The sequence below is a fragment of the Vidua chalybeata genome, chromosome 10 (genome assembly GCF_026979565.1).
Source record: "Vidua chalybeata isolate OUT-0048 chromosome 10, bVidCha1 merged haplotype, whole genome shotgun sequence".
Taxonomy (NCBI): domain Eukaryota; kingdom Metazoa; phylum Chordata; class Aves; order Passeriformes; family Viduidae; genus Vidua; species Vidua chalybeata.
Window position 1 is genome coordinate 25,522,840 of NC_071539.1, and position 21,690 is coordinate 25,544,529.

A 21,690-nucleotide genomic window follows, 5' to 3' on the forward strand; every position below is an offset into this window, starting at 1 on the left:
TGTTCTGCCCCTGCAGCAAGTCAAAGACAAACAGGATAAACTAAGGGTTTACCTAAGATAATGAGGTGAACTCAACTGTTCTGAGGAAGAAACTGAACAGGCAGTAGCATCCTTGCTCTCAAGCACAGGTGACCAAAGCTTCCTGTGAATCTCTGTCCAGGTAAGCATTTCCTCTTCCTCCATCATTAGCCTCTCTTAAAACTTTGCCATGTTAAAAATACTATTTAAAAAGCTTCAGTAAGTTACAAAAGGGTCCATATCAACATAATCTGCATTAATATCTCTGTTCAACAGTGTAGAAACAAAGCTATCTTTGATGAGAACTGCATTGGTGCCAATCAAAAGAAAAAAATAATAATACAGTCTGGACCCCTTAGGTGCTGCAAGGAGAAAGCACAGTGCCCAATCCCCCAGATGCCTACCAGACACACCACACTACCAGTATAAAATGGAAGAGATTCCACAAATTATGCCCACTTAACCATTCCCAAAGAAGCAGTCTACAGGTACAACTACAAGATTAGCAGGCAATGTTCTGTGGCTGATGGCTGTAAAAGGGAAACGCTTCAGCCACAAGCCAAGGGCTAGAGGCTGCACGTGCTGCAGTGATCTGTAAGTGATTCAGAACCTTCCAGACGCCTGGCTGCAAGAAAGCATCAATGGTCTTTTCAATTAACATCACACTGCTAAGAACAGAAATGGATATCAAAATAGATAAAAATATTTACTCATTTCTGTTTAGCAGAGTGAAGACAATTCTTAGAATTTATTTTTAGGTGTTGCGGGGATTGCTGGAACAGGTGTGACTTGGAGATGCTTGAACCCTCATATGTATGGTTGGACTGAAGTTACATCTTTGTGCAGGTGCTCTAGAGCTACCAAACTTACTACCATTTATGATGGAAATAATTTGATTATAGTAGATGACATTAATAATTTTCTCTCCTAGCTGAGACATAGGAAAAATCTAAAACCAACTTGCTGCTCAAGCCCTTAAACTGCAAGCGTCTAGATATGCAAAAGAGTGAGAGTTAAATCTTTGAATCCATCTATACCTAAGTGAAATGCATTGGAGAACAAGTGGCTCAGGAATGCAACTTCCAAATTAATGCATCCTTCTAGAAAAATGGTACATTTTCATTAAATCAAGGTCAAATTGTTATTTTCTAGTATATCTAAAAATAATTATTGTAACAGAGAAGGCCGTAAGTGCAAATTATTTACAGAGTAAACAAGTAAGAAGGAAAAACTCACTGCCTGTTTTAAAGAAATCATTGCTTAAGTAATTGCCATTTAGCAGTGTTCCATACCTGTAACTGTTCAGCTTTGATACAGATTCTAAAGAACTGTAAGCAGAAGTTTTCTGCATCTACATTTCTGCATTTACTGGTTCATTAAACACTGTCATTTTCAAAAACCGGTAACAGTAACAGTACATAAATTGTTAAGAATGGACAACTAAACTAAAAAATGTATCTTCAAAATCTTGGAAAGCAGTATCTTGTTATTTACAGAGTACTGCAGTATTATAAACACAGATTAAATGACACTGTTCTATACCTACAGAATAAGCACTGTTTAAAAACACTATAGCATGACAACATTACAAGTCTGAATACAAACAGGAGGAAATCAAAGGAAAGGAGGATGTTTTTCAAATTGCATCTCTAATGAAGTGCTCCTATAGTCTTCGTCATTTTTATTTACAATGATGGCACAAGCTATATATGCTGTTAGTACATAAAATCAGTTACAGGGCAATTATCATTGCAATCAACAGACCTTATTCACAGGTACTGAAATTGCCATTTCAAAGTAAAACTTAGTGAGCAAAACAGATGAAACTTAGAAAAGGATTAATTTATCTGATTCATTTGTCTTACATTACCAAGGGATTTTCTTTTTAGGGCAACATGAATGCTCAGGGGCTGACCTCCTGACTACATCACTGATATGCAATGATTTGTATTTTACCAGTATTCTTACCATATCAAAAGTAGTATTTGGTATTCAGCCAGAAACTGAAATTTGTGTCCTTTCCTGAGGTTACAAGTTAATGCATCCCAAAGTGCAGCTCCCAGTGCCCTTTAAAACTCATGACCATATTACTGAAAATGGTGACTCCCAGTTTGGCATAGCTTTGCTGAGGGTCAGAATTTCCATCTCATGAAGAAATACTCTGGGAAAACAGATGAGGAAAGTCCAGTGGAACAAACAACGTTCCAGAGATGGTGCTTGTTTTCACCCTCCTGAGCAAGCACAGAGACCAGAACCCTGAGGCCAGGGCTGGCTCTGCAGGGGTTTTATGGGGTTTTTCTGCCCTGGCACTGACCAACTTCCTTACTGGCTGCTGTCCTCAGAGTTCCTTTGAAAGGCAGTTCCTGAGGTTTTTGGTGATTTACAGGAAATTGGTACACAGACAATCCTATTAGTTTTCCAACTCCCAAGTGCTATTTCAATTTTTATGAACTTTGTGCCTCAGCTGTACAACTGTGTACTGGAAATAAAGAGTCCTAGTACAGAAATCTAGGGAGGACTTAAAAAAATACCTTTACTGAAAAAAACCCCAACACAACAATGGTGGTGCATCAAAATACAGGTGCTTCCTAGGCTTCAAAATTATCCAAAACACATCATATGGCTACATGGACAGGCCCGCAGATATTTTTCTGGAAAGGAGGAGCCTTTCCAGAAATTCTTTATCTGAAGCCAAGCAGCTCATTCAGTAGTTTAACTGTGCTACAGTAAGTGATTATCTGAAGAAAGGCCAAGAAATACTTGCTGGATACTCTGCAGATGAGACATCCAAAAGACCAATTTATAAGCTGCAGGGCACAAACTGAAGTCCCCACCTCTATGATCAGGTAATTTATAATGTGATTCAGAAAATTGCGAGAATCCAGAGTTCAATGTCCTTTTATTTCCTAAATAGTTTAGACATTGCAGTGAGCAAAGAGTGAACCCAGTAACTCTCAGCCTTCACCCATACTATTCAAAAAGGTAAAAACTGTGACTCAAACTTTGCCTCACAGGTGCATGCCTGAACCCACTGGTTTTCCATGTCATGTAGTCTTGTACTTCTTTGCTGGACATTTATGAGCACTATGAATACGTTCCACAGGGTTAATGTACAAAAGCATCACCGCGGTGTGTTGTAGTGGCTCGCCAAACAACCAGTTTGGCCTTCAGAAGAAAGCATTTCTCAGAGATTCTCATATTTGTCCAGTGTAGCTTGTTTTGTTGGTGTTTTGGTTTTGCTTTGGTTTTTTTGTGTTGTTGTTTGTTTGGTTTTTTTTTCTTTTAATTTCAACCTATGCATGATCTGACAAAAAAATTTACTTGGTTAAGCCAAGTAATCTGCTTTTAAGAATGATATATGAATTATAATTGAACTTTTTAAATTGCATATAATGATTCAGGATGATTCTTTGGGATTTACTTGCCTATACATTTTTCCCATTGGCAGAACCAGAAACACCTTGAATATATTGCTTTTAAAGACACAGGCACAAATGCTGAAGGCACTTTCCCCAAAAAGCTTTCAAGGTTTTAATTACTAATCACACATAGGGCAAACTTTCCATCCTCTGTACAATGTCCTGCTCTCATATCAGAGCCCAAGCAGAGCTATCTGAACTCTGGTTACTGGATAGGTTTGTAGACTTGTTTGGTAAGTTACATTAGCCCTTTTTCTAAAGGCACAGGATATAATTTTCATATGACACTTAGGCAGGGAATTCCCACTTCAGGAATCTTTAAAAAGCCTGTCTTGCAGCAGACCACTGGATTCATTCTTCTTCTTTATTCAAGAAAAAAAAAATTACAGTTTAAAGCCTTTTTCATTGTATCTATGAATGGTCACACAGCCATGATACGATACTGGCCTGGGCATGGCTGCTACTCCTGTGATAATGCCCGTTGCAGGGTCATAACAAAGAATAGTGTCTGTGGCTTCACCATTTTCCCGTCTTCCACCAAGAATATAGATTTTTCCATTACACACAGACATGCCACAGTTCTCCTGTTGCAAGAAAACACAAAGGAATACACAGTTATTTAAAAAGCAAGGCTTGATTTGTCTGTATCTGCCCCAGTGCAGGAGGGCAGCGCTGTGACTATCTTTTGTGAACAGCCTGGCCTATAATGTTCCCTCCTGAAAGGGCCAGTGCAGAAAACACAAAAATTAGGGAAAGCAGCAGCACAAGACTATTTCAGGTGCAGGCCTTTACTACATGTAGCTCAGACAAAGGGAACAATGGAATACAACTGAACACTGTACTTACCACTGAAAGACCTGAGATAGGGAAAGGAGGAGAGAACAAAGGTTTTCATAAGAAAGACCACAGTAGGTACTATTAATGCAAAGAATGGGAAAAAGGAGAAGCACCTTAGAGGAGTAACAGATAATGAAGAGGGATGTAAATGTGGAGAAGAAACAAGGCATGACTAAAAACAGTGCACAAGAAAATTCAGCGCTATGTCTTACTTGAAACAGAGATAGGATTTTATTTCTTCCTCAAAAGCAGGCAAGGAAAAAATACTCATTTAAATAAAGAACACAGATTAAAACAGAGGAACAGAGGGAAGGCTGGGAAAAAAAGAAAAAAATTTCTCTTACGGTAATACTATAGAATATGTGATTGGTGTTTTTAAAACATGGGGAAATGTAACTGCTGCACACACACTTCACTACTGAGTGGACTCATTCAAATCCTGCTCGGTGTCCCACGTGTGGAAATGAGAGAGCTCTCATTGCTGAAGTCAGACACTTTCTGTGCTATACAGTGGGGCTTTTTCACACTGTAAAAACAGCCTTCAGTATTTCCTGGTACACTGAAAGGCTGTAATCAATTATAAGGAAATTACTCCCTTCAGTCTAAATGACAACATGCAAGAGAAGGTAATGCCTATACAGTGAAATCATCATCCACTATACTGTTCTTCAACAGTAACAGCTCTCAAGCAAAGCCTGGACTGCCTAAGTGACAGACAGCTGAAAAGCTACTGGTTTAGAAACTTCCTCTTCTGTGATGTTTTGAGTTACACAGGTGAAGAGGCAAAGTAAGAATGGAATCAGAGATGCAATTCTATCAGGGATAAGCAAATGTATACTTATTTAATGCCAAGATAACAATGTCAAAAAGTACCTTTCAGCTGTCTATGGGTTTTTGATTGGTAATTACCTGTCTGCTGAATGTATTCTGTACATGCATCCAGTAGTCCTCAATGGGGTCATAGCAGTAAATGGCTTTGGTGAGCCCACCAGCAACGTATATCAGGTTGTTCAGGGACACAGCCGTGATACATCTCTTGGCAATAGGGATGGTGGCACGGAGCAACCAGGAATTGGTATCAGGATCATACGACTGAACCTGGAAACAAGGACAGGCCTTTCAGACTGAGAGCCCAACTGAAGGAACAGCCTGGCATGCCCACACAGGTTACACAGGGAGAGACAAGGCAGCAGTGCCTCCCCAAAATAACCGGAGTCAACCTACATGCAGATTCATGTATCAATAATTTATACATATGTGCAATATTTTACATACTTTTCTGAACATTCCCATTAAAGAATTAACAGAACTTGTGAAGCCAATGACATATGCAAAGTATCCATGAGAAAGTATCCATGAGAAAGTATCCATGAGAAAGTATCCATGAGAAAGTATCCATGAGAAAGTATCCATGAGAAAGTATCCATGAGAAAGTATCCATGAGAAAGTATCCATGAGAAAGTATCCATGAGAAAGTAACAGTGGTCTTTAAAGTTTTAACAGTGGCTCAATTTCTACTTTGTATTTTTCGTATTAGAATAACTCCACACTCCATCCAGCAAAAAAATCAGTTCAAGTAGATCTCCTACAGGACCTGGTTTTAAACCAGCAATCCAGTTTGCTGTGGATAGGAGATGCAACCCAACAGAGCTAACTGACCTTGTCAGAACAGGTGTTGTCATCAGGGCCACCCCCGATGACAAAGAGTTTGCCAACACAGCTGGTGACAGCAGGGGAGCTCACAGCCTCCTTCAGAGGAGCCACCTCAGTCCAGCGATTGGAGAAGGAGTCGTAGCACTCCACACTGCTCAGGCGGTTTTGCCCATCGTATCCTCCCACCACATACACCTGCACAAAGTGGTGAAAACTACCATCATTTCATGTTTACAGCAGGTATTACATTTAAATATAAAATTAAATTAATTTAAGGCTGATTTGCTAGTTTTGTCAAGGGACACATTCCTCACATTTTTTATTTATACATAGGAGGAGAAGAATATGGTCTAAAAATAACAGGTAAAGACTCCCTGGAGAGTTCCATTCAGTCACATGTGGAATGACACGGCAAACACATGCCACAGCACAGTATTATTAATATTGCAGTATAAATTTCTTATTTGAATAGCATTTGTTAGAAAAGGCATTCCTCTGTATTTCTCCTTTTTTAGGTAACATTCAACAACAGCAGCAGCAAATGCCCATCTGAGTTTAACTTTGCATTTCTAGCATTTTGCTTTTCCCCTACTTGCTTACTGAATTATTTCCTCCTCTCAGTTTGTGAACTCTGCTTTCTTGTCTCTTCTTTCATATTTAGGAAGCAGAGCTCATTATTTGTGATTACCTTCTTCCCTCTGCTTGCTTAGCTGCACGTTCATCTCTAAGAAGACCAAGTGACACCACATGCACATCTTGTCTAACTTTCAGTAAGGGAGTCCCAACTAGTGGTTTTATGGTCAGGCATATTTGCCTTCAAAATATAGCAAAACCTTCCATTTCCACACAACATGTGTTTGCTTAATTTCAATATAAAACACTAAGTAAAACTGCTGACTTTCAGAGTAGTACCAGTTTCTGTTAATAAGTACATAAACTGTTAGACAGCACTTTTGAAGCACAGGCAAATCCAGATGCTTCTTTGCTTCCCAAAAAAATTACTTATTGGAAATAAGCCACTTCAATGATGAAAAAACAAAATCCCAAAAAAATAAATGAGCAGTAAGATGATTTTCATGTCCATGGGTAGTGTCTGACAGATGAAGAGCCTAATTGTTTGAAGTATTTCACTTGAAAATACATATTTTTTAATCATTTTACATGAAGTACAAAGTAATACTTAAGTATTTTCTCCTCTGTTTTCTTATATACAGCAAACATACCCACGATAAAAAAAAATAAAATATACTTCTCTTACTTTACCCAGAAGAACAGCCATTTTATGTCTCCATCTGCCTTTATTTAAGGATGCGACTCTGATCCAAATGTTAAGTTGAGAGTTATAAATCCAGACATCCCGGCTATTGATTCTTCCACCTTTAAAATGAAACATATGTCAATTTGAACAATTATTGAATGGATAATGCTACCTATTAACATGCCCCTCTTGAGTGGGCAGTGCAAACTTTATATCCTCTTTGGGATGTAATAAGGATCTATCAGTATTTATACATTATACTGAGTAAGTAATTTGCAGTGGATTTCAAATATGAAATCACACAGTAAATTGTTTTCCTCACGCTTTCCTTTCCCATAATGTTGAAATCACACCAGATTATTTATTGAAGTTGGAATGCATTTTAATGGCTTTTGCCCAAGCTCTTTCCTGTAGTGTCACTACCCAGATGAGACCCTAGAAATGCCCTGCCCATGGCACATCCCTCCCACCCCCCTCCTCTGCCCGCTCTGTGAGCATCTCCTTGGCTTCTCACTTTGTTCATATGACACAGGCACACACACCTGAGGAGACCATTTCTTTGGTTAAACCAACACAGAGAGTCTGCTGTCTGAACCATCAGCTGCACCCTGTAATCTTCCCTTGCTAAAGGTCTGAATGTGCTGCTGGGAAAAGCCTGCTTGGGATTTTTTGTCTGTAGTTTTCCCAGCTGTTGCTGCACACAGGCTCCTGCTGTATTTCACAGCAGCCATTAGCTGGTCTCTTTTAATACAATTGATGTCCTGGAATCAGCTGTAAAAAACTGCGGATTCATGCCAAACAAGAGCTCCAGAAAAAACTTTTGTTTACAGTAAGATTGTGCTGAGGCTGGTGTTCACAGCAGCAAGTGGCTTTCAGCTGAGCTTCTGGAAGTTCACACTACAAAGATCTGCCAAACTACTTCAAAAGCAAACAAAAATAAACACACCCCATGAACAGGACACAACAAGAATCAACCAAGCAAAGAAAGAAGTCTTGAATTTTTTACGGTTATTCACCTGAAACAAGAATATCATTCCGCAAAGCACACACTGCGTACTCAGACTTGGTAAACTCTGGAAGTTTAGCCAGTGACTTCCACTCTCCTGTCACAGGATCATAGCACTCCGTGTATGGCAAATTAAACCCTCCAACTCGTTCACAGCCTCCAACAACAACTATCACCTCAGAATAACCAGTTGATCTAAAAAAGTGAACACAGAAAATTAAGATGTAGGGGATGTTAGTACAGGGAGGACAAACAACATTGTCTTCAAAACTCTGAAAATCAGAAAAAATACTATTTAGCTTTAACTTCATAACAACAATGAAAAAAGAAAATAGAAGAAAGAATCATTTAGCAAACAGGTTTTCACTGTTTCTAGCTGTCTCATTACACAGCAGGTTACCACACTGACAGGAATCTTGTGTAAGTGATGGAGTTACACTGCACAATGCTCTATCTAAAACGACAGGAGGAAACATAAAGGAATACTGAAATAAAAATTCAAACCTAAAACCAAAAATTACAACTCAGTGGGATTAAATCAGGCATTAGACAGCAATGTACCCAAATAGACCTTAAAGTTCTATTCCACACACTCATTATCCTTCTACTAACCACATTATACATATTCTGTATTCACAGCAGTAACAAAACTTATCTAACAAAAATTAATGCACATTTGAATGCAGAGAATCAACCAACTATCTCTGATGTGCAAATCAAACTGTGACCACATTTTTTCCTCCTCTCAGATTTATGATTTCTTGTCAGCATTTGTCAAACTCCTTTCCTTTCAGAGCATTTTAAAATTAAAGCACTTTGCAGTGACATAGTTATTTCAAGGACTGCTGTCAGTTGATCAAAACTGAATGTAAGACTGATTTTATTTCTGATGAGCCTTTTTGTTGTGTTTTGTACTATGATCCCACTGTGAAGATCATAGGTATCTCATAGAACAGACGTTCATGCCACTGCTGAGTACTCCCAAACTCCCAACACTGCAGTGTTCTCCCTAAAATAAAGAAGAGACTTATGACTGGATTTGAGGTAAAAGTTACATGATCTGTCCCTAAAGTTCCTAACATGAACTTCTGCACATATTCACTTATAAATCCAGATGAGGCTTTCCCTGCTTTGTAACATCATGAAAGAAACTCACAAACCCATCTATCACCTTGTCACCACACACCAAATTGAAATATTCCATATATGTTTTTACCCAGAATACTGTAAACAGGCAAAGGCAATGCTAAGTGCTAACATCCTACAGGATGAGATAAATGAGATGTGCCTGACAAATGGATCTTACACACCTGAAGCCAGCAGAAGAAATTCTTGTCAGCTGCTCAGCTTTGAAGTCACGTTCCTTCCTGGTTTCTATGTATTTACTGATTTTTGCTTTTTTGAGGAACAACTCTGAAAAGAATCTCTCAAAGGGTAAGAGATGAGAAGTTCCTGTGCCAACAAAGCATTACCCAGGAAAAGAACTTCCATAAAAGCAAAACACTCATCTCAATTTGCCTTAGAAGCAAGCCCAAAGACACCAGCTAATTGTGTATGAAGAGGTTTGTCCATGCATTACTTTCTAGATTAGAATTAAGGCCTCCATTCACTCACTGAAAAGATGACTGTGACAGATTATCTATCTTTGGTTTAAAACTAAATGAACCAAAAAACTTTGCTCAGAGAGAGGTTTTTATGAATTGCTGTAATGGAGTTTTTCAAGAAAATATTCATTTAGCACAGTATTTCAAATCCAAAGAGAAAAGATTTTCCTAACATTTTAATACCTATATGACCAGATTTTTCATTCAGGAAAGAAAAGTTTTCTCCATTTTATTTTCTTGACAGAGTCTTGCACTGTGCAGGTTTTATAGTTAGTTCCAAATTTTTTTTTTTTCAAATGACAGAGCACACATCCATTTTTAAAAAAAGTAAAATGCGGTAGGAATACAGAAAAAGAACATTCAGGCAAAGGCTAATTCAAGAAAAGAACTAAGGATATATTTAAATGAAGGTTAGAAAAAGCTGTGACCTCAACCAGTAGTACAGGAAGCCCTTCTTGTAGCCCTCAGAAGACACAGTGTGAGAAAAGTAACACAGGTGTTAAACCAGGCTGTAAAGATTCCAGGAGACACCACCCCACCAAGAAGGGGTGCATTAAATAGAAAAGAGGGAGTGGAAGAACCAACAGTGTCATACAATTCCATGCATTCCCAAGAGCAGGCTTTCCAAGGGTCCCGAGCTCCACACGCACCTCTAGATGAGGTGAAAACACCAACCAGCACAGCATGAGCAGGACTGAAGAACTTGTGGTAGCTCAAACAGATCACATTCAAAACCATGGTAAGTCCAGAAAACAAATTACAGAAATTCAAACAAACTACAGAAATTCTGGTAAATCACTACTTTTTTCTTCCTCTTCCTGTTAAATCAATATTGGGTAGTAAATGACAGAGCAGACAAAATGTAAAGTGAAATAGAAACCCATCTCCAAGTGGGAAAAATAAGGGACTACATTAAAGCTTTCCAAAGGCAACCGAAAAGGACATGTTAAAATGTATAAACATCCTAACTTCTGGTTAAAGAGCACACTCAGGTACTGTTACCACACAGCTCAACAGCAGCTTTGATCAAAGTTTGAAGGTAACTCAAAGCACACAGCAGTTTTGGGAATGGAAGTGTGTCACTGCTCACTGCCTGGTCTCAGCTTGGAGGTTTGGTGTGCAACACAACAGGAGGGACAGGACAGGCTTAGAGGGAGCAGGAGGCACAGCCTCAAGATGTCACTGTTGCAAGTCCATTACTGAAAGGCTGTCTCAGAAAGACCTGCATTTGCCAAGGATGCCTTAGTGGCAAAGAGAACAGTTAGGTCACACTTTAAACTTTTATTTAACTCTTAACTTGCCAGGGAACTCTTCACTGGCTTCAAAAAGAAAAAAAAAATCAACTTGAATTGCAATGTAGTCTGTTCTTTGAAAAAACAAGTAGAACCCACTTCACCCACAGGTGCATCCATATCTATACAACTGGTAACAATTTATATCCCAAAGTTTCACTAAAAGCACTGGTGACAGAATTTTTAATCCTGTAGCCTGTTTCCTTTTAGAAACAGTTTGTATAGAAAAGACATTGGAGGAAGGCAAGAAAACAGGAGAAGAACTCTCCATTGTCCTGCCCTCCCCTCTCCAAAGCCCCCCAAAATGCTCAGAAAAGGCTGATGAAAACATGGGGGAAGGGGACCTGGCAATTATTTCAAAACATGATCTCTTTTTGCTATAGGCAACGGAAAAAAACAGACAACAGAAACAAATGACAAAGAACTATTCCATGAATGCAATATAGAAAAGGGGAAAAAATTCCTGCTGGGATGCCAGCCAGTTTTTCTCTTTGTAAATTACTTCTCTTGTTCCTACCTACTTAAACTCCCACTGCAGTTAATAAACTCAGCAGTAAAACCAACAAACCCCCTGGCTTCAGAAATCACCTGTATTAGGCAAGGTACTTCATTTGCAAACTGGAGCCCCACTCTGGGGATGTTCAGAATTTCAAGCACATACATCCCCCACACTGACAGAACTCCTGAGTGTATTTGCCTTCCTCAGCCAATTGAATAAGAAAAGCAGAATAAACACCAAACCAAACACTGCAGCCTGCAGCCCCCTCCAACTGTCTGAACTCCAGCCCTGAAACAAACAGTGCAGGAATTCCTGAACTGCCATGATCCAAATGCTTGCAAAGACCTCCCACAGCAGTTTCTAGCTTAGAAAGCCTGGGTGGGAGCAGGGCTGCAGGGACTTGAAGATGAATTTCGTCTCTCACGGCAGGACTGACGACTGGAAAGCCACTAATGGGGCAAATACTGCCAAGTGGTTTTTTTCCCCTTAAGCAAGCCTTTAACACCTGCCAAAAAAATAAAGGTTCCCTGCAGAGTCACTGTAGAGCAACCACATATGAGTAAGAGTAAACAAAGAGGAGTAACTCCTAATACAATCTGTCTAGACCATCATTGCATCACCTTAATGTAACATATGATTTTAATAAAAACTGCTCAAATAAGCTGGAGTTAACTATGAATTAGCATCTGTACTATCGTTGACATGAGGCAAGGAAAATATTTTTCAGGAAAAAAAGAATCATAATAGCCATTGCTCATAGATGCCACTAATAGATTCTTCCTCATTTCTTCTTGCAACTTCAGCCACCTATTTGTGTAACACATTATTAAGCAGCAGCAATTCTGAATTATTAAAATGTCACTGAATGAGCACTAAATACTTCAGGAACTGTTTCATGATTCTTTAAAAATACAATATTTGGTTTATTTACAGTTAACACCCTGTTGTCCTGCTGTCTATTACAAATACATGTGCTACTCCATCTCTAAAATATTTGTGATGTAGCAAGGAAATGCTCTGAAAACATAATACCCCCATCCACATCCTTTGTGGTGTGCTGTACATTTACATGACTTTGCTACAAAAAGAAAGCTGGGGAAATTGAGTGGTTTTCCTGCCACAGCACAGTAAGATCTCTTCAAGACACTGCTATTATATGAAGTAACTTAAGATCTCCCTTAGCAAACATTAACCTTAAGGAAGTATTTTATTTGCAAGGTAATATAACTTCACTTACCTTTTTTCAGTGCAATAAAGTGCTCTGTGCAAAAAGACTCATTTATGCACATTCTCCAGAGACACGGGAGCTTCATGCATGTGGGGAAGTACAGAAGCATAACTGCAGCAGCTCCAGAGTTTAGCAAAGTAAAATAATCTGCAAAAGATTTTTCTCCAGGCATGCATATATCAAACATCTGTACATCAAATTATGTCCTTCTGCAGAAAAAAAGGTTAAAAGAATTTCCTCACCTGCGTGGCCTAGTTCTGGGAGACATCATCTCGTTTCCAAGGATGTGGTATCGCCTAGCTTCATGCAGCAGCTGGTAGCACTCTGGGGAATTCTGAATCAGCTGGTCCACTTCTACAGTCTGAACAAAGTAGTTAGGGTGCAGGAGCGGGAGCCGGACATGCGTCAGGAGCTCGTGGAGCACGGGCCGGCGCAGCTCGACCGCGCGGTACACCCAGCGCATCACGGCCTCGAACACCATCTCCTCCTTGCTGATCACCAGCTCGTCGCTGCAAATGTAATCAATAAGCTCGTCCTTCCCCAGCTCCAGGAATTCTTCATGCTGGGACACATCCTCAAAGGTCTGCAGCGCGAAGTTCCTGCACTTGGTGAACAGTGTCTTGAGCGAGTGCGTGTCCGCAAAGCGCTGGATGCCCAGGCAATTGCACGGATCCAGCTGCTCCTCCAGGAACTTGGCGCAGGCGTCACGCAGGACGCTAATCTGGAACAGACTCGACGTTTCAAAGAGATACTGCACGTTCTCCGTCGTGATTTTCACCTTGCCCGTGTACACGTACTGCAAAAAGCAATCCATGGCTTCAGCAAAAATGCCGTTGATCTCCACCAGCATCTCTCTGCTCTCCCTGTGGTCATTGCAGAACATAGCTCTGAAGTAGCTGCTGCAGGCCGAGAGGACGGCGCGGTGGCACGGGAACTCCCGACCCTCCACGCAGATGATGACATCCGTGAACAGCCGGCTGTCTCGGAATTCATTGAAGATCTGGAGAATGCTTTCTGCGTGGGATGATCCCGAGGAGAAGTCGAAAAACTCAGGGCCTGACAACGATTTTGGGTCCATTTCAAAAACTTTCCGCTTGGTTGCAGGGGAATCTCGTATCCCGCTATCCTCTCTATTCAGTCTGCGTCCCAGTATTAGTACCATTGTTACATCAGTTGGCTATAGAGTCATTGAGAAAAACTTGCAGAGGTTCTCCTTCTCAGTGCAACGGTCTGAAAAATTAAAACACCTCAGTATTCAGTCTGAAACACTCTTAGCTGCATCACAGGAATTAGACAAGATACTTGTTTGCTCACTCTAAGAATTGCTGAAATTGTTGACCCTTCTTGGAGGTGGCACAGGGCAAATTAGTGTGCACCTTGCCCAGGGCAGTGCAGCACTGCCGAGTGTTAAATGCAAAATACACCCAGAAAACAGCTGTCTGGGACATTCTGGGCAATTTCTGAATGTCCCAGAATCGCTGGTACTGCATTAGTGCGCAAGAGAAAAAAATCTCAAGATCTCAGCTCTAGCAAATCACCTGGCTGACAGAAGCCAACGATCTCCTGGATAGTGGTCAAGAGCTTCAACTTTTCCCTTTTTTCAGTGTGATCCTCATTTCAGCTGGAGCCTCCAAAGTACTAATATAACAGCACTAGTCAAAAAGGGAGGCGGGGGAGGGGGAAGACTGAAATTTTAAAAGCAAAATTGTAACTGAGTAACTACTCCATTTTCATTATAAAGTCTATCATAATGAAGTCTTATAACACTAGAGTTAAATAACAATTGTGATCTCAACAAGTAACCTTGACAGTAAGTTTATACCTGTTCATTCCTAACATCTAAAAATTAGTTCACTGATAATCTATGATTCGATTAAAAATTAATGTAAACTGCTAGCACACAGATCAGAATGAAAGATGAACTACATTTTTTTTTGTGTAAAACTACTGGAAATATGAACAAAGGCAACTTGCTGAGGACAGGGAGATTTTCTGTTTCCAAAGCACTGCTGGCAAATAATTATAAGCAGAAGTTTTTGCTTGAACACCTTCCAGTTTCAAGTACAAATGTAAAGGTTCCTCCCAGCATGCAAACACACACTCACATTATCAGAGCACTAAAGTTGCAAAAATCAAATACTTAAACATTTGCATGTGCCAATATTAAAGTGTGTAGGTGAAGAAAATGCAGCTGACTTTGCAAATAGCACATGTTAGAGGTAGTAAGAGGAACCAATCTACCACAACAGGGCTTTTTGGCTCTCCTGACCTTAAAAATGTATGTATGAATGTACACAAAGACACACTGAGGTAGCAAGAGGCTGGCAAAGCACCCTCTCAGGCCTGGCATTGGCACAATTCCAAATGCTTGTAATATTTATTTGTATGTCTACAAGGCCACAAACTGAGTTTTTTTCAAGTTTATGGAAATTTTTTTCATGCCTCCCAAGGTTTTATTCAATTTCCCTGAATCCACACTCAGGACACACCAACTCCTCCTCTCGGCAACTTCATTTCCTGATGAGCTCCTATCCTCAGAGCTGCAATTACCCAGTCCCAGACTGGCCACGTCACCACTTAATATAGATCACAATGAACATGCTTTTTTTAAACAGCCTTTTTACACAGCACCTTTAAAAGGCACCATCTGAACAAACAGCAAGGAAATAATGCAGGCTGTCCCTTCACTCATTGAGAAAAGATGTTCTAAAACTATCATGTTCCCAATAAAAATTTTTACACAAATTTACAAGGTAGATTCTTGGTCTGGGGCTCATTTACCCTACAAAATACTTAATTTTAATTTGACTTAAAATAGGACCAGTTGTCACACTGATGCCTGAAAAACGCTGTTGCAATGAGCCTATCTAACAACTGATTGCTTCAGGAGACTAACAAGCACAAATGGACAATCTGATCTGTAGCTGACATTCTATCCCACTATTGCACAATCACTTCACCCTGGAATGACACAGCCCTGATACAAAACACCAACAACCACCCCCAGCACCTCACCAGCTCTGCTGCCAAAATCCTACCCCTGCACTGAATTTCAACTTGCAACTAGCTAGGTACTACTTGTATGAGGAAGTGGGCAGAAACAAAGCAGCAGCAGCAAAGGGAAATATAACAATGCAAATACTTAAACGTTTAAGATTTAAATCAGATTAATTTCACAAAAGCTAATGGACCTTTTCCAAAGAAAATTAGCCTGAAATGAAAAGCAAGACTGTGATGTTGCATGAAAGGCAAAACACAGAAAATAAGTAAAAATTCTTCAAGATGATATCTTTCTCATTATGTGAGAAGTTAAGACAGCACTGTATTATGCAATCATTAATAACCAGAAACAAGGGCTCTGGGCTACAACTGCTCACTGAAGGAAGCAATGTCTTCTTTATGCTTGGAATATCACAAAATTAGTGGTCAGCAAATGATTTTTTTTTTGTCCTAATAGTTTAAAGAAATGGGAGAATGAAAAAAAACCCACAGAGTAAAATCTACTCAAGGGAATAAATACTGTAAAATCACAAATAAGATACTAAAAAGGAGAAAGAACTCCACTTCATTGCAGAATGTACTGTTTTTAAATGTACTTTCCTTCACTTTCTGTCCAGTTAATTACTTCTGCAGGTTTGCTTCAGCAAAATAATTTCACAAGCCTATCAGTAACAGTGTCACATGCTCAGCTCTATCACATTTACGTGTTGCCTTCCTGCAAATCTTGCTCTAGCATGTTTAAAATGTCACCTTCCAGCCGCCAGAGTGGGAAATGCAGAGGGGAACCTGTGCCTGAGGCTGAGCTGGATATTGTGCAAAGGGGGGAAACACAGCAGGGTAGACCTGTCTGCATCTTTCCTGCACGCAGAGGTACTTACATGCCTTACCTGCCTAAAGACCCTGCACTGTAAAACACCAATCATTCAGAGAATTAACACTCAGATCTCTTCAATAAGTTTAAACAAAGCAAAAGAAAAACACAATTTTTCCCCCCAAATACAAGTACTGGGAATTATTTGGTCAAAATTAAAAAAAAAATACAAAATCCACTGGATTGCTTGTCTGAGCAAGGGTCAACAAGGATAGATCTTAAGCATTCAGTCTGCCCATTTGAAAAACAAGAAAAGAAAAACAAATCACAATTTGTTACAATCAACAGGTTTTATAAATGCCTTCCAAACCCAGACATGGCTCTGACATGGATGTTACCTCACACACATGTATTTCTGAGTTAAGCTGGGTTCACCACAAGTTCAGGTTTCTCTATTTCCTTCACCTACACCATCTGTAAGCTTGTCTACACAAGCTGTTGCTCAGAAATACCCTACAAGCCCAATTCAGAGGCTGCTGGAAGAAGTCTATAAAACGTTTGCCCTGACACCTTCTATCAGTAAAGCCTCTTACAAAGAACACTGTTATGTTGGCACTGAATTCATCCTTCCTCTACTGCAATCCCCCGGTGTGTGTTACCCCTCTCCCTTCACCCACAGCAGGGCCAGCGGCCAGGTTCCTGTGCCCCGCGTGTCCCTGAGCTCCGGGGCCAGGCCCTCCAGCGACACCTTGTCCCCAGGTGTGCCCGAGCCCCGAGCTCACCCTCGGGGTGCGCTTTCCGAGTACCTGAGGCTGTGCTGGGCTTCCGCAGCTGCCAGAGAGGCGCCGTCCAGCCTGTGCCCACCGCTGCCAGCACCCGGCGTGGCTGGAGCGCTGACCGCCTGTGAGGGGAGAAAAGGAGGCGCTGGGAAGGGGCGGGGAGGGCAGAGCCAGCAGCACCAGCCGGTCCCGTGTGCTGTCACCTGCTGCGGTGTGAGCAGCAGCACCCCCAGAAACGAAACCCAGCACGGGAACGGTGTTTTCACGGCGAGGCCTGGGAACTGCAGCTGAGGTTGGGCCAGCGCCGGGTGTTGTGTGTTTTGTGATGGGAGATAAGGCGGTCGCGGCACCTCAGGTGCGCGGTCACCGAGAGGCAGAAAACAAACCCCCGCAGCCCCGGGCGGAACACTGCACGTGCTTCTCGTTTGGAAAGGAAGAGGGCATGGGGAAAAAGAGCATAACCTCTCCCTCTGACAAAAAAACAAACAAACACACACAACATTTGCTTTCCTTCATCTTTCTTTGTGATATGAAAAAGACCAAAAATGTTGCCGGTTTTAAATAATTTTTAAATAAAAATTCTTGGTTTACAACGGTTATTGAGGATTGGAATGTCTAAGATGAAGTCTTTAAGAATACTGATTAACTAGTAAACAAGAATTGACCATGATCGAACTGATTGACGTGGTAAGAGTTAGCTGAACTGCAGAAGTTTTTTATTCTAATGTAGGACACCATCTTGATTTCTAAGAAAGAAAGAATGTCCAAAGTCAACAGTAATTTAAGCTAGTGACACACACACAAAAAAGCCTTAAGTGCCCTTAAAAGTCACCCAGCAAAAAACAGGAACTGATTTGGACATGAGAGTCGTGATTATTAAGTAAAACAAAACAAAAGCATTGAAAAGGGACACCTTGAAACTGCAGAACCCCTTATGTACCGTTTTGTAAACGAAAAGATCCCTCAGAGGGGAAAAAAAACAACTTAAAAGGGGAAAGGAGGGGAAAAAAGCACACTGCGTAATATTATTCATGCATGGGGAAGAAACAGTGAAAAGGTCCCAATCCTTCCCCTTTGGCTTTGCTGTCGTTCTCGCACGTGATCCAGATTTTGCTAAACCAAACCCGAGCCTGAGCCCCGGCCAGAGTGTTCCCAGGGCTCGGGGGTTCAGCCAGATGCCAGCGCATCCAACACCGGGCAGCGCCCGCCGGGCTGGAGCACGTCCCGGCCGCCCGAGCGACCAGGAACGCGGCCGGGACCCGTGCAGAACGGACCCACCCGCGCCCAGCCCCGGCAGGGCCGGGCAAGGAGCCCGCGGGAGCCGCTGCCACAGGGAACAGCGCGGCCGGAGGCGGCGGCACAAAATGGCTCCTCCCGGCCCGCCCTCCAGCTCACCTTCACCCCGGACCGCCGCCGCGGCCCCCCCGCGCCCCGGCCAATCCGCGCCCAAGCCCCGCCCCCGCCCACCCGCGCGGCCAATCCGCGCCCGCGGGGGGCTCGCGCAGAGCCGCGGGACGGAGCGGCCGCGGGGGCTCCGCGCGCCCCGCCCGCCGGGCCCGGAGCGCAGCGCCCGCCGGCACCGCCGGCCGTGGGCAGGGGAACAACAACAACAACAGCAGTAGCAGCGGCGCACACCGCAGGACACGCACCGCCGCGGGCCCCGGGGCTCCAACGCTGCCCACATCTCTTCCCCAACGTGGCACCGCCGCCGCGCGCCGCCAGCAGAGCCCCGGACGCGCTGTCCCCTCCGCGGCGACTAACGGTGCCGGCCTACCCCGCGTCTCAGCCCCGCGCCTCGGCTGTCCCGCAGTGGCCTCCGCGCCTTCCCCGGGGGTTCCCGGCCCGCCGTGGGGCACCGCACTCCTCGCCCTCCCAGCCGGGAGCGCGCCCCGCCGCCCCGCACTCACAGCCGGAAGAGGGCCCCGCCGCCCCGCACTCCCAGCCGGGAGAGCGCCCCGCCGCCCCGCACTCACAGCCGGGAGCGCGCCCTGCCGCCCCGCACTCACAGCCGGGAGCGCGCCCTGCCGCGCTGCGCCCCGCGGGAGCCGCCGCCGCCGGGACCGGAGTCGGTCGGTCGGGCTAGGTGTGTGGGCGCGGAGCGGAGCGGTGCGAGCCGGAGCGGTGCAGCGCGCTCGGGCCTCTCCGCCGCCGGTCGCGCTGCCAGCGCCGCTCAAAACAAAGGGGCTGGCGGGGCATGTGACCTCCGAGCCACTGCACATGATGTCACCGGCTCCGCGCGGCCCTGGGAGCTGTAGTTCTGCCGCCCCGCCCGAAGACGGCCCCGCTGCCGGGCGGCCGTCAGCGCCCCGGCAGGAGCCGGGGACAAACGGCGGGGACGGGAGAGCCTCGGCGGCAATGGCAATGGGTGGCAGCAGCTGCCGTCGCTACGAGCTCTTGCCATCGCCGTCCCTTTGCCGGGGCAGGGGGAGCACACCCCACGTACCCCACAAGTATACCCGACCCACCCCGTCCCGTGAGCAGGCAAAAGCTTCAGGTGCATCGAAGCAAGCGCTTGCATCGGGAGGGCACCTTCCAGCTGGACAGTCTCTTGTGCCGGCTCTAGGGAGCCCTACCGAAGCCCTCCAGCAGGAGAATAACACTCTGTCTTGGGGTGGGTGTTCAGCCTACATGACCAAAACAAAAAACATTACATTAAAAAAATTAACCAAGATAGAATCTTTGTCTACCTGAGCTACAGCTCCACCGAATTAATCCAGAATTTCCAGTTCCTCTTCAACAGTAACACAAAACAGAGTGTCCCTGTCTCTGCTGACCACGGAAAGCCAAGGTCATCTTTAAGCCAGGAACACTTAAGAGAGAGCTCTGCTGTCACAGCTGGGGGTCCCAGTGGTGGCAGCCAGTCAACTGCAAATATAAAAGCAGGACCCTGGTGTCATCGCCCTGCAATTTCAGGAGCAGGTCTGAGCCTGTCCTGGAGCCCAAATTCACTTCATATCCGAAGTATTTGGACACTGGCCCATGCTCCAACACAGGCTGATGGAACATGCCTGGGAGTATGGAAATTTATTTTTGTTCTGCCCTTTAGCATAAGCAAACTTGTGAGCCCATAATGCAGAGCAGCGAGGCGAGGGCAGGGACATGCATGCTTAAATTAAGATCATTACCTGGTACTAAATGAGGCCTTATGCAACACCGTGGAGCTGATGTGGGCAGCTAACTGGCTGTGTTCTCCTTCCTAGAAGGATGACCTCCCCTTCTGGCCCCTTATTGCCAAGGGAAAGGAAGAAGTACAAGTTCTATTAGCTCCCCCCTACTTTGCTCTCCTAAACGTTGGATATCAATCCCAGGCATAATATATCTTTACCTCCCCTGTCCTCTGACTCCAGGATATTCCCAGGAAGTGCACCCAGCCGTATGCTCCTGGCAGTAGCTGACTGTGCTCTGCCACTGAAACTTGAAGAAGAGCAGTGTGTACTCAGGACTCCAGGGCTGACCCCCTCCGGAGCAAAGCAGGCTCAGATTTTCATAGGCTAAACAAGTTCTGATTTCTCCCTGGGTCAGGTAAATTGCAGCTTTGCAAAGTGGTTAGAATTATTAATTAAAATTTAAAAGGCTGAGTTCTGAAAATAGACTGATAATATAAATTGATTGTGGTATGTAAATTGTTTTCACATAGATCTTAAACAATTGAAACCTTCAACAATTTTCCTGCAGAGCTAAAACTCAGAACTGCTTGACTTCATTAGAAGCAAGAGCATTCAGTCAATTTCTCATCCTCTGCCTGGAAAAGCAAGAAGGACCCCAAACAACATAAACAGCAAAGAGAAAATCAGCAGCAAGTTCACTTCGTAGAATACAGGTCTGTTGCAATAATGTGTTTCACTCACTGATTATAAGAAACATTAATAACCTGAAGTCTTACTTGTTACAAAGACATTAAATCTAAAAGTATATGACCTAAGAAAAATGTTTTGCTTAAAATAGATTTCTTATCCTTTATATCCCTTGTCTGCCCCAGTTCTTTGAGTCTGTTACTCTTGGGGTCAATATGAGTATGTAGAGTTCACCTGAGAAAACATAACTGGGATTAAAGGAATGAGTCAGAGGAAGGAAAAAATCAAAACAGGATCAAGATACCTCTGCACTGGCTTGAAGCAGCTATCTGAAGGGACTATGTTTACTCCAATAAAAACTGCACGTGGCAAAAACATCTTGAGTGAAGAGGGTAAATCCAGCATTTAAAAAGAAAATATTAATTAAAAATACCCATTGAGCAATCAATCATTTCATAATGTGCTCATGTATGCATGTGGCCACATCCAGGC

General features: G+C 43.1%; 2 protein-coding genes and 1 long non-coding RNA gene across 9 annotated transcripts; 2 read left to right on the top strand and 1 right to left on the bottom strand.

Moving 5' to 3' along the window:
* Positions 1 to 1,682: 1,682 nt before the first annotated feature.
* KLHL24 (kelch like family member 24) lies at positions 1,683 to 19,514 on the bottom strand. Of its 7 annotated transcripts, none has more exons than XM_053951855.1 (9): positions 19,411 to 19,514; positions 17,432 to 17,526; positions 14,353 to 14,466; positions 13,057 to 14,044; positions 8,202 to 8,386; positions 7,186 to 7,304; positions 5,934 to 6,122; positions 5,184 to 5,372; positions 1,683 to 4,021 (listed from the first exon to the last, which is right to left on the bottom strand). In XM_053951855.1, the coding sequence occupies exons 4-9, from the start codon at positions 13,974 to 13,976 to the stop codon at positions 3,821 to 3,823; spliced, it is 1,803 nt and encodes a 600-aa protein (XP_053807830.1). In that variant the 5' UTR covers positions 13,977 to 14,044; positions 14,353 to 14,466; positions 17,432 to 17,526; positions 19,411 to 19,514; the 3' UTR covers positions 1,683 to 3,820. The 7 variants fall into 7 exon arrangements, with proteins under 7 accessions (XP_053807830.1, XP_053807827.1, XP_053807826.1 ...); XM_053951852.1 differs by having other exon boundaries at positions 14,353 to 14,499; XM_053951851.1 differs by lacking the exon at positions 14,353 to 14,466.
* Positions 18,071 to 19,659, top strand: LOC128792646 (basic salivary proline-rich protein 2-like). Its single transcript, XM_053951184.1, has 3 exons — positions 18,071 to 18,091; positions 18,576 to 19,213; positions 19,281 to 19,659. The coding sequence occupies exons 1-3, from the start codon at positions 18,071 to 18,073 to the stop codon at positions 19,657 to 19,659; spliced, it is 1,038 nt and encodes a 345-aa protein (XP_053807159.1).
* A 274-nt stretch (positions 19,660 to 19,933) lies between these two features.
* LOC128792937 (uncharacterized) lies at positions 19,934 to 21,364 on the top strand. The gene is made up of 3 exons (XR_008432599.1): positions 19,934 to 20,015; positions 20,752 to 20,926; positions 21,080 to 21,364. It is a non-coding gene; the product is annotated as an uncharacterized LOC128792937 (long non-coding RNA).
* Positions 21,365 to 21,690: the final 326 nt, after the last annotated feature.